Raw genomic sequence first — 12,867 nt, forward strand, 5'->3', positions numbered from 1 at the left:
CTGATAATAAGAAATGCTCCTTGAGCATCAGATCAGCCTATTAGAATGATTTTTGAAGGATCATGTGACACTGAAGATTGAGTAATGATGCTGAAATTTTACAAGAATAAATTTCTTTTTAAAATATATTACAATAGAAAGCAGTTGTTTTGAATTGTTACAAAATGTAGCTTTTTTTGAGCAAGTAAATACAGCCTTAATGAGTATTATGAGACTTCTTAAAAAACATTCTTAGTGTATACGAATGTATACTATGGTAATAAATGATCACCAAATTAATTTACCATGGCATTTGGCATTTACATAATTTTTTAAAGATTATCATGGCATTACTAATGAACATTTTTGTAATCAGTATTTTTATGCATTACAAATAAACCTATGATTACCAAAAATGCTGTCTAGGTGGGCAGCTCCCTAGGTTTTGGTGCATCAATATACAATATACAGCATGTTTTGCAGAGAGAGTTTAATACACTCACTGTGCTGTTCTCTGCATCTGTCGATGTAAGTTGCACAAATGAATATTCCCTCAGCTGATGTTCTGAGCATTAAAGCCTATATCCCCTCAAACTAAAACCCCAGACTCTACAGAAGTGAAGGGGAGGATTTTCTTTTGCTTTTTTATGGCAGAACAGAGCATCAACATTTTGATTATGACAGGTTCAATTTATCCATCTGTCCTCTGAAAATCACAAGGCCAGACTAAATTAGTCATTCAATTACCATGCTGGAAGAACGATTGCTCCGCTTGGTTAAGGGAAATACATCATTTATATTGCATGGCTCCATTGTAGCTTTCCCGGCAGGGTGGGCGGCATAGCCTTGCGCCTAAAGCCGCACATGTCCAAACTTACAGGATTTTCCAATCTGTCTTAAATGTCAAGGATTCATTTAGTATTCCTGCTCTATTTTGGAGATTGTTGGGGAGAGAGGCCTCCAGGATCTGACACACTTGCTGCACTGCAGAATTAAGCTATTAGAGAAGTTCAGCAAGCACTTACAGCAGATCCTATGAAGAAGAGAGGGAAACAGAACTCATCAAGACAATGAGCTCTGCAGACAAGCTGAGGAGAAGACAGAGGCAGGATAAGTCAAGGAAGAAAAATCGGCAAGCAGAAAGGACGAGGGTTATGTGGAGCATCTATATCTATGTGGGGGAAAAAAACGAAAACGAAAGGATGGAGAAAAAAGAGGAAGAGAGAGGGAGCAGAGGGAGGAGAGGAGGGGGTCTTTTGTTTATCAGGCTTTACCCAGAAGCATGCTGCATTTTCATGAAGCCAGTCAAAGAGGGGCAGCATTCAGATTCTGAACACAGAGGGTTGATTCATTATTTAATGTTCACATTAGCATGAATGTATTAGTGCGCAGGTCCCTCTGGAGACACCTGCTCTCACATCTCTCTTTCCACTTTATATTCCAGAACTTGTTGTCCTCCCAATACCAAAGATTTCCATTGTCCTAACTCAAACAAAATGGGTCACCAGGCAGCATGCTAGGTAGCAGATCAGCAAAGCTCAGTTAAAATCGACTTTGGTGAATCACGTCAAACGTAGCATTTCACTCAAAAATCAAATGAAAAAAAGTTAAATAAATTTGGTAATTATGCATAATTACATGCAGGTAACTCTAAGCCAAACCCTAATCTTAACCCTAATCATACAGTAAGTACATGTAGTTAATTAATATTACTCCGTACGTAAATGTATAATTACACTGTAACAATGACAACTTAAAACAAAATGTAACCATAAATGTATGCTTTGCATAAAAATTATATGCACTGTGACAATAATTTCCTGCAAATTCAGCATTTTTTATAGTAAATTATTATTACTGTAGTCATCCTCTGTAATACTGGTAATTACACATGTAACTTCATGATATTTCAGCATAATTTAAGGCAGCACAACAAATATTAACATGTTACACACTATATATAAACACTATTGTCACGCGTTGGTGAGGTATAAACGCATGAGGATGAAGGAGATCAACAAAAAGGTATTCTAATTAGAAAAATCCAGGAGACAGGCAAGTAAACCAAATTCACATATAGATGAGAACAGAACCTAAACTGAGAACAGAACACAACTAAAGGGAAGCTAATGACGATAACTGATGACACACACCTGAACCAAATCAAACCATCAACAACAGACATGTGACAACTATATTTTTATATAAACTTGGGTAATAAAACAATTAAACAATACAATTTATTTATTTATTTTGCATCATGGTAATGCAAACAGGGGAATTTAACATATTGTCATGATGCAAAAGAAGATCCTAATATTCCCCCCAAAAATACTTAAAATATATTTAAAGTTTATTATATAAACATTTTATTTATTTGTAATAAATGTAAAAAAATTTATTATTTAAATTATTAATTTATTATTATTGCATTACTGTAATGACAACTGGAAAGGTTAAAATAAAGGTCTTAACGGTTTAAAAAAAAAAAATGTTTCATTTTCTTATTTATTTTTATTTTGGGTGGGGTGAAATATGGCCCAGACATGTTGACAGGTGAGATTCACCCGAATAACAGATGTGTCATGTCCCAAGCATCGTAAGAAAGCACCCACACACAAGCCTGGCTTTCATTCTTCTAAAAACTCTTTTCTACTTTTTTCAGCAGCCATATGCTCCACTCTGGCATCACAGTGACAAGGAGAAAGAACAGAAACATGTAAAGAATAAGCAAATAGGAGAGAGCTCCCTTTCGAGCACTTTTTAGGGAATACGTTATACTATTTACTAAGATGCCCCTGACATTCTGCAGCTTTTGTCCAGTTTTGTTAGAGAATTTTTTTTTTTTTTTTAAACAATAAAAACATTCATATTCATTCAAACCCAGCCTAGCCGTGCTCCAGTATAAGCCAGCAACTAACAGAGCTGAGCTCCTGGGTGCTGCACACAGCCAGGAGTCATTGGCATTCCCACTAAGTGCTGTCTAAGGCCGTATGTTTGTGTGCTTTTATCTGCAGGAGAGAAAATCTCTCAAATAAAGAATTAGATCATGTGTACTCGCTGCTTCACCTGCCAGCGCTCAAGTCTGGAGCAGCACTGGCCTTCTAATAACAAAGACAGAGTGAATGAAAGATAGCAATGGAGAGACAGACAGAACTGGTGAATTCTGAGAGGGCCGTGACGTGCATATTGATAGGCTAGGTCAGAGGCTGTGGTATTTTTCAAGGCTGCTGAGAGCAAACAGCGATGACCAACGCTGCAATGAATAAGTGATTCATAATGGATCACATGAAGTCATATAATAACTGGACTTTTTTCATTCAAAGCCACTTACAGTATGAGAACTGCCGAGACAGTCACCTTGAAACAACTTCAGTACTTTCTCAGGGACACACTGATGAGATGGACTGTATCTGCACCTTTCCGGGCCATTAGTCACTCTGAACTGAATTTGATACTTTGGGTTACCTCAGGACAAGGGGACAAGGTGTGACTTGTTAGCATGACCCTGCTGGTAGGTCTTGTAACTACACCATTCTGCTGCATCTCTCTCCACTGACGATCATTTAAAAGAAGACATGTATTTTGATCAAATAATTTGATGCTATTCCTAATGCATTATGGTCATAAGAAAGGGTTAAATAAAAAGTCATTTAAATAATTTTCATGAACAGTTGGTAGGATGTTTTTGGAAGAAGTCTCTTTTGCTTACCAAGGCAGCATTTATTTCAAAATACAGTAAATACGTAATTGAAATATTAAAACAATGTTATAACAATTTATATTCAATATTTTCTCTGTTTATATACTTTAAAATGTAATTTAGTCCTGTGATGCAAAACTGTATTTTCAGCATCATTACCCCAGTCTTCAGTGTCACATGATCCTTCAGAAATTAAAATGTGCAGATTTTCTGCTCAAGAAACATTTCTTATTAATAACAATGTTGAAAACACTGTGCTTCATTTTTTTCAAGTTCAACAGCATTTATTTGAAATAGAAATATTTAGCAATGTTATGCATATCAGTACTGTCACTTTTTTGAACAGTATTGAATAATAAATAGTTATCATCATCATCATCATCATCAAATTGTGTTGGACATGTCACTGGCTGCAGTGTGAGACAGGTTATTGGACACGGTTTCAGGAATTGTATGTATACTGGCTGCTCACCCCTTTGCAGATGGCCACAGCTTCTTTGGACATGGATTTGGGATAGGACACATGATGCTCCATGATGGACTGAAACAGCTCATCCTCGTCCTCACCATCAAATGGGGGCTTTGAAAAGAGACGACAGTGAAGATGAGAGGACAATGCTGTTTACTATAAATGGTCAACAATAATAACATGGATCTTGTAACTTGCATAATTTGCAATTTTTCCATTTGTGTCCCATAAACACTGGCAATTTGAAAGTCATCACCATAAAAGTGCCTTTCAAGTCTTGTTTGTTTAGCAAAGACTAGAAAAGAGAATTGCGACATCCTTTTGTCAGGACAGCTCAGCAGTAGCAGTCTCCGCTGGAAACAATTCAGACTTTTTTTCTCCAGCGTTCAAAGCTTGACTTGTTTCAGAACAATTCATAAATAATTGACTGAGCCCGATAGGCATGAAATACTTGCCGTTAGTCTCGGGAGATTTGCAGAACGTAATTAATAAAAACTGACCTTGAGATAGCAAGAGGTGATTTACTGCAAGCAGCAGAGAGGAAATGAAACAGAGCGAATGAGAGAAGGCCCAAAAGGCACAAACCCCTGACTTGGGCCTTCTTGATCAGGGTTATCATGACTCTTACCTGCCCAGCCAGCATCTCATAAAGCAGAACTCCAAACGCCCACCAGTCCACTGACTTTCCATAAGGCTGGTAAGCGATGATCTGAAAAAGACACACTCAAGAATGTAAGGCGTAAAAAACAATTACAAATGGGTGACACTCCAAGGACATTTGTAAATATTAAAATCAATCCCACCGTGCGCTCTCTCAAGAGTTTCAGAAGTGATTATGGTGCGTTCAACATGTGTTACAATGTGTTTTATGTATTGTAAAGTGTCTTTCACACAATAAGAATCCCTTCACTCTTACAGCATGTTGTGTCTTGGTTGGGGAGTGTGTTGTTGACATGAATCCATCTCTAGCTCATGCTGCTGGTGTTACACTTGGAGCAGTACCATCTGGTGCTCGATGAGAGGAACGTGAGATATCTTATCAACGTAGCTCTCTATTGCATGAAGCTGCCTCTGGGTAACAAACCCATTTTCTCCAATATGAGCTCATGATGAATATGAAATGGAACGATTTGCTTTACGATTCTTTTAGGAAATGCAGCCCTAGTAGATGCGCAAATGTCTATGAAAGTGAAAAGTAAAAGTGACATGTGGCCAAGTATTGTGTCCCATACTCTGGATCTCTGCTCTGCATTTAACCCATCCAAGTGGACACACACACAGCAGTGAGTAGTGAACAAACACACACTTCGAGCAGTGGGCAGCCATTTTTTGGGAGCTGTTGGGGGTTCGGTGCCTTGCTCAAAGGGTCTCACCTTAGTCGTGGTATTGAAGGTGGAAGACAGCGCTGACAATCCCTGCCAGTACTGAGACCCGGACCCACAGCCTTTGGTTTACAAGTCTGACTCTAAACATTAGGCCACGCCTGCCCCAAATTATAAATGCATGAAATATGTAGGCCACTGGCTCTCCTTTCTCATCCAACACTTTGGCACTCAACACATGTACAGGACCGTCTCTGAGCACTCACCTCAGGGGCGATGTAGTCAGGGGTCCCACAAAAGGTCTTGGTGGTGACTCCATCAAGCATGTTCTCCTTGCACATTCCAAAGTCAGCAATTTTGATATGACCCTCCATGTCCAACATGACATTATCCAACTTTAGATCTCTGATGCACAAAGATGTGAGAGGTGTCAGTGGAGCAACAGCAATATTTACCAACACATTTGTATGTGTATCATATTTGTGTGTTTATATGTGTATCAGTCCATTGCAATGAACATTTAAATAAGAAACTAAAAGAATTTGACACTCCATCACTGTTTTTCAATCCCAAACGCTAACATCTTTCTCAAGTCATGAAACTAGTCCAACAATGCAGACCTAATGGCCAAATAAAAAGTGTATAAAATCATTGCAATATTACGTCACTCTTTTTATTTTGCCAGAAAAATAATCACAAATACACCATTAATGTTCATTATACTGGCCAACCCTAGCAGCTTTATGAAGAGAAGCACGGGTGAGCTTGATGAAGGAGAAAAAAGTGCTCTGTAAAGAATTCATGAGTGTTGTCTGTTTGTAGTGGAAACATGCGGTGGAGGTTTTCTGTTAACAGCCTGGATTACAGCTCTACTTCCTGTTTAGGCCACCATCCAGGGGATCACTCGCTGCACTTGTACAATGAAAAACAATGTTTTTTGTAATGCATTGAAACACAAGACGATTCCATACACTTCACTGTTTTATAAACTCAGAGATCATGTTTAATTAATCACAGCTCAAGATGTCCAATGTTTTTTGTCCACTAAAAAATTCTGGAAAGACTTATTATGTTGTCAGTGTTTCAACTGACTGAATGATCGTTGCCCAGTTAAACAACAGTACAATAAATTGAATGGACAGTACTTCCATCCCTCAAGGCCATTTTTTTGTTTGCGTCAAACTAAATACAGCATAGACTCTGACTAAGATCAATTGCTGTGTGTAAGCAAGTGTGTTTTGGTGTGTGTTGCTCTGGAAGCCAGTCGTCTATTATCCCAGCAACTCTAAAGACCCTCAACAGTCTCAACAGTGGCCAACAGTCAGTTGTTCTCTTCTCACTTCTATGTGTGACTGACATGTGTGTTGCTGTTTGGGCTTCACTCACCTGTATATAACACCCTTCACATGCAGGAAGAACAGGCCTATGGCGATTTCTGCAGCATAAAACCTAAACACACACACACATTATCCGAATCAATATGAACATCTAAGCACAGGAGATGAATTTTTCTTGGTCAATATTCATGGCCAGAAGTCAGCAAGGTGGTCATTATCAAAAAATAAACTCCAACACAAAACAGAGGAGGCAACTTAGTGTGACGAGTCTGTCCAATCAGAATTAAGTATTCCAGACATCTGTCTAATAAATAATATATCAGTCTGATAAAGGTGTGTTTCTGCTGAGAGCATTGAGCTCTGCCCTCAGAAAAGACATAAGAGAGATAAAGCAAGTCAGATATCTGTTATTAATACAAGCATGCAGTAATCTTTTATTTATCAGGTGGCGTTTTTGTCTCTCCTATATTTTAGAACTACATATGAAGAGAATTAGCATTCGTGTTCAGTGACTAATGCAGCTGGGGGTGGCGCAGGAAACAGGCCTCACTACAGAGTCCGATTATGTCAAAAGGTAATTTCTGTTTCCAGGCCACAGTGGCAACCAGCCTCTGGCTATCACCACTCAGAGAGAGAGAGAGAAGGATAGAAGTGATTTCACTAAAGTAAAGTATTTAAGTGCAAAACATTCACTAACTACTCGCAATCAGATACTAACTACTACAATATAACAATGCTGTATATCAATTAGTGTATCAGTTACTTTACTGTCATTCCTTTCAAATATGAATCCTTTGGAGGATTATAAATGCCATCTAAAGATATCAGTTATCAATTGATTAATTAAAAATACTTTATTAAAAATTATTAATTCATCATTTTATTGTTACATTTAACATTTAAGCATGAATTATATAGAGAGGTCCAAATGACACGTGACGTATTCAATGTAGGTCACGCTTTCTTTTAAGGTCCAATTCTCGCTATTAACAAATGACTTACTATGACTTTGCCTTAATAAACTCCAAATTTGCTGCTTATTAATAGTTAGTAAGGTAGTTGTCAAGTTTAGGTATTGTGTAGGATTAGGGATGTGCTGTAGAATATGGTCATGCAGAGGATGTGCTTTATAAGTTAATAAACAGCCAATATGTTAATGATAGGTATGCTAAAAAGCAGCTAGTTAATAATGAAAATTGGTCTCTATAGTAAAGTGTTACCTAAATGTATTATGTTTTGTTACACTTTAAACATTTTAAATAAACAGCTGTAAATATGTATATTTGCCAATTTTAAAAGTGGTTACTTTTAGTCTACCAGTCAAAAGTTTTTGAACAGTAAAATGTTTAATGTTTTTAGAATTCTCTTCTGCTCACCAAGCCTGCATTTATTTGATCCAAAATACAGCAAGAGCAGCAATATTGTGAAATATTTATCTATATAAAATAACTGCTTTCTATTTGAATATATTTTAAAATGTAATTTATTTTTGTGATCAGGATTTATTCCTGTCATAGAAATTAATACTTTTATTTAGCAAGGATGTATTAAATTGATCTAAAATGATGATAAAGGCACAATGTTACAAAATATTTCTATTTCAGATAAATGCTGTTCTTCTGAACTTACTATTCATCAAAGAAACCTGAAAAAATTCTACTCACATTTTAAATAAACAGCTGTTAATAAATATATTTATTTGTCAGCTTCAAAAGTGAATAATTTTATTATAATTAGTGTAATTTATGTTGTTACGGTCAACTATTACATTTTTATTTCTTAATTTAAAACATTGATAATTGATTTTTTCACTTTATTTTTAAGTCGTATTCACAATCCTCCATACATTTTTATGTAAATTAGGTTCATACTTTGAGCTTCATTCACAAAACTCAGCAATAGTCTGCCGCAGTTAACACAGTGTTATTACCATCTGTGCTAATAGTCACTAAATGGCTTTTTGTTTAAGACAAGATGTTTGTGTACATTTTGTGCATAGCAAATGATGGCTGTATATACAGTGCTGAGAGAATAAGGGAGGAGGAGCAAAGTAACAAGAAAATAGTCATTGTATCTTAGAATCTCTCATTATACCATAATACAAGCAAATAAAAGCCCCTGCTGTGTTCCATAACCATTGTGGGCTTTTGCATTTGAAAACCTGGATCTATTAAACTCCCAACAGCTACAATGTGCTGCATATGTTTCATGTCCTCCCTGTCATTGGGCGCTCATAATCACCCTGACCTTTGAACTGCGCTGAGCTCCATACCCATCACAATGACAACGCTGCTCTCCTCCACTGAGACAGGCTAATTCTTTATGATAAAGGGCAGACAGCAAGCGGAAAGCAAAGCAAATAGAGATGAAGCTTGTTAGATGTGGAGACAGAGCGTGGTTCTGAGAGGAGATTGCTGCAAAGGTCAGCTCAGTCATCTACAGCCAAGGAGCCGCCCATACTGAGATCACCCTCAAACACCTGTCTATTTGCTGCTTATTCTTTCCTTCTTCAAATTAGTTACAGGGTGGTTCACAGGAATTTTAGCTTAGATGTGACCACTTTAAATGAACCCAGGCATCAGACTATATCAGACTTGCAACATGCTTTGTGAATACAAAATACTCTGGGTTCACTTTATTAGTAGGAGAACTAGTCTACTTTTTACTAATCTTGTGCTACTTTTAATCAGTCATTGAATCGTTCACTTACCCAATTTGTTAAAAATGCAGTTTCATTCAGGAATGAAACACAATTGAAAGAGACACACAACGGTTCTTCTGTGTTTGTATGGAACTACTTATGTTGGCAAAACAGAACAAAATGTTCAGTTTAGCGAACGAGTAAGTGTTGAGAATTAAAGCAAAAGTGATGAAAACAAGCATGTGAATGAAGGCGGTACAGACAGAGGGCTGTTTAAATGTTACGTGATCTCTCCCAATCATTCTAATAAGCGAATGTTTTCATAACAACATGAGCCGCTTAAAATGATTAAAGTTATCAACGTTACTGATATTCAAAATGATAAGCAAGCACTGCTTTGTTAACATTTCGTATATCTGCATTTATCTCGTATATCTTTGTTTCGGTTTCTCTTTTTGAATGATGTATATATACTTTTAATAGCTGTTGTTTTGATAGGTTCTTTTATGTAAAGCTTGTTCATATTGCACGTGTTAGTTTGCCGTCGGCTGTAGTCTGTGCGGTGTGTTCCAGCGCAGCTTTTTGGTACGACGCTGCCGACGCGAGGCGACAACACCATCGGCATTTGTCTCCACTAGTTCTTTGAAGTCGGCTTGGTGTGTCCCAGCCTATAGATTCCATACATGGTTCAGGTCAGACTTGGAAGTGGTTTTGGCACTGTGGGCAGTAAGTCCTGCTGGAAACGGAAATCAGCATCTCCATAAAGCTTGTCAGCAGATGGAAGCATTAAGTGCTCCAAAATCTCCTGGTAGATGGCTGCATTGACTTTGGACTTGATAAAACACAATGGACCAACACCAGCAGACGTCACGGCACCCAAATCATCACTGACTTCAAAAACTTCACACTGGACTTCAAGCAGCTTGGATTCTGTGCCTCTCCAGTCTTCCTCCAGACTCCAGACCTTGATTTCTGAATGAAATTTACTTTTATCTGAAAAGAGGACTTTAGACCACTTAGCAGCAGTCCAGTTCTTTTTCTCCTTAGCCCTGGTAAGATGCTTCTATTGTTTCTGTTACAGAAGTGGCTTGGTAGCTCTTTTCCTGAAGACGTCTGAGTGTGGTGACTCTTGATGCACTGACTCCAGCTTCAGTCCACTCCTTGTGAAGCTCTTCCAAGTGTTTGAATCACCTTTGCTTGACAGAATTCTCAAGCTTGCGGTCATCCCTGTTGCTTGTGCACCTTTTCCTACCCAATTTCTTCCTTCCAGTCAACTTTGCATTCAATATGCTTTAATACAGCACTCTGTGAACATCCACCCCTTTCAGTAATGACCTTCTGTGAATTTCCCTCTTTGTGGAGGGTGTCAATGATTGTCTTCTGGACCGTTGCCAAGTTAGCCTTCTTTGTGGTTTCATTATTGTGGTTTCAAAGAACAAGAGATACCTGGAATTTATACTGTAGCGATGGTCATTTAATGAAACTCAAATGTAAATATTCTAATGTTTTAAGATACTGGATTTTTGACTTTCTAATCATCAAAATAGAAAAAAAAAAAAAAAAAAAAAAAAAAAAAAAAAAAAACAAAAAGATGAATTTTTTCATCAAAATAAAATAAAAAAAAATAAAAAAAAAATAGAATATATGACAGTTTCACTTTTTTAAATGTTACAAAAAGATGAAATGTTAGACTTGTTCTATTCATTTGCTGCTTTTTTCTTTTTGTATTCTATCTGTTTTCTTTTCATTTATTATACAATTAACAAAAGCAAAAAATACCTCTAACACTAGCTTGCTCTATTCTTTTTCTATTCTATCTGTTTTCTTTTTATTTATTATATCATTTAAAAAACAAACCTTGCTACGTGTACTGCATTAAGCTAACTGAGACTTGTTATAGCACTTGTAGATCATTGCTCTTTTGTTGATTTTGATTGCTTCCATTGTCCTCGTTTGTAAGTTGCTTTGGATAAAAGCGTCTGCTAAATGACTAAATGTAAATGTAAAATATAATTGTAGACAAAACCTATCACAAACACCTATGTAAGAGGACAAATAAGCTTTCTATCTTTCCTCTAATTAATTTTCCTCAACTCAACACCTCATCAAACAATAGGGAGGAGAGATGAATAGGTAAATGAAGTGCTGCAGGGATGACGTATTTCTGTAAACCAAAAACACAGAAATTAGTTAGCATTTTAGCATTTCCAGTTTCACTGTTCAAAAAAGTCCATGTTTTTTTTTTTTTAATATTTATGTTTAAAGGACTGAAGTAAAGTCTAGCTAAGCTTAAAAATGTATCAAACTTTTTCATGATGAACAAAATGTTTGAGAATCAAGAACTGCTTGGTTGGTCTACAAAAATATGCCATCACTGCAACATTTCATAGATCTGCAGAAATAGAGCTAAAAAGAAAAAAAAAGAAGAGTGAAAGAGAAAGTCAGAGATGGGGGAAGCAGGTTGACCTGGCCTTCGTACACCTAATTATGAATTATGCTGAGTAGACACCTCATATCTCCAACAGAAGGGCACCGAGGAAGAGGTAGAGAAGGAGCGGCAGCAGCAAGAGTTGGTCAAACTACTTTGAGGTCACTTTGAAGTGACAACACAGCACAGCAGGAAACACTTTCTGCCCTATAAATGTCCCTCCTTTCCACCCATCATCCAATTGGGCAATAACAAGGAGAACACCTGTTCGTTCTACAGAGTGTGTTAGCTGGATGAGTTCAACTACATTCGGTTAACTCACACACATTTGTGAGCTCATCATGAACTAATCAATGTGCTCATCTAATCGGTGAGCTCATGGTGAAATAATCAGCTAGCTGGCTGACAAGCTCATCAGTTAGTTCAACTGTTAACAAATTCTTTAAAGTCAACAGTTCACAGTAGGGAACTCATCAACTTGCTGATGCATCACTGATTTAAATGGATCATAGGCTAGTAATATTAGCCATTCATCTGATTTTGAATTGATGAATCTGAAAATGCCACATCTTTGAAGTGTGGCCACTTGATGGCACTATCAAGAGACAAAGACGAGAGCTGTACTCACACAGCGTGGGGTTCCTTAAACTTGCCGACCTGCTGGATATGATACATGAGATCCCCACCACTGATGTATTCCATGACAAAGTACAGGCGGTCCTGTAGATACACAGAGACAGTGGGGTAAGAGACAAACACAGGACAGATGAGAAAAGAAGACAAAACGTTTGAATTTTCTTGGAACACAGAACGGTTCTAGAAGTTGCAGTGCTAGTGAAGTAGCAGTGCTACTTGGGGGTCAAATGAGTTAAACATAAATTTTAGAATAATACAGAACACAATAGTAGATTTTGGAACCAATTTGATTATGGTTTCTTAACGCTTCTTTAAGTACAATAGAATACAATCATTGACAAATGAGGTTCCA

General features: G+C 37.2%; 1 protein-coding gene across 1 annotated transcript in view; it reads right to left on the reverse strand.

Moving 5' to 3' along the window:
• LOC109052512 (protein kinase C beta type) overlaps positions 1-12,867 on the reverse strand; it is a 124,552-nt gene that overhangs the window by 23,866 nt on the left and 87,819 nt on the right. Inside the window, 5 exon segments of the mRNA XM_042719970.1 lie at positions 4,155-4,262; positions 4,780-4,860; positions 5,740-5,878; positions 6,860-6,922; positions 12,508-12,599. Of these exon segments, the coding sequence (XP_042575904.1) occupies positions 4,155-4,262; positions 4,780-4,860; positions 5,740-5,878; positions 6,860-6,922; positions 12,508-12,599 (483 nt within the window).

Source organism: Cyprinus carpio, chromosome B3 (genome assembly GCF_018340385.1).
Source record: "Cyprinus carpio isolate SPL01 chromosome B3, ASM1834038v1, whole genome shotgun sequence".
NCBI classification, from domain to species: Eukaryota; Metazoa; Chordata; class Actinopteri; order Cypriniformes; family Cyprinidae; genus Cyprinus; species Cyprinus carpio.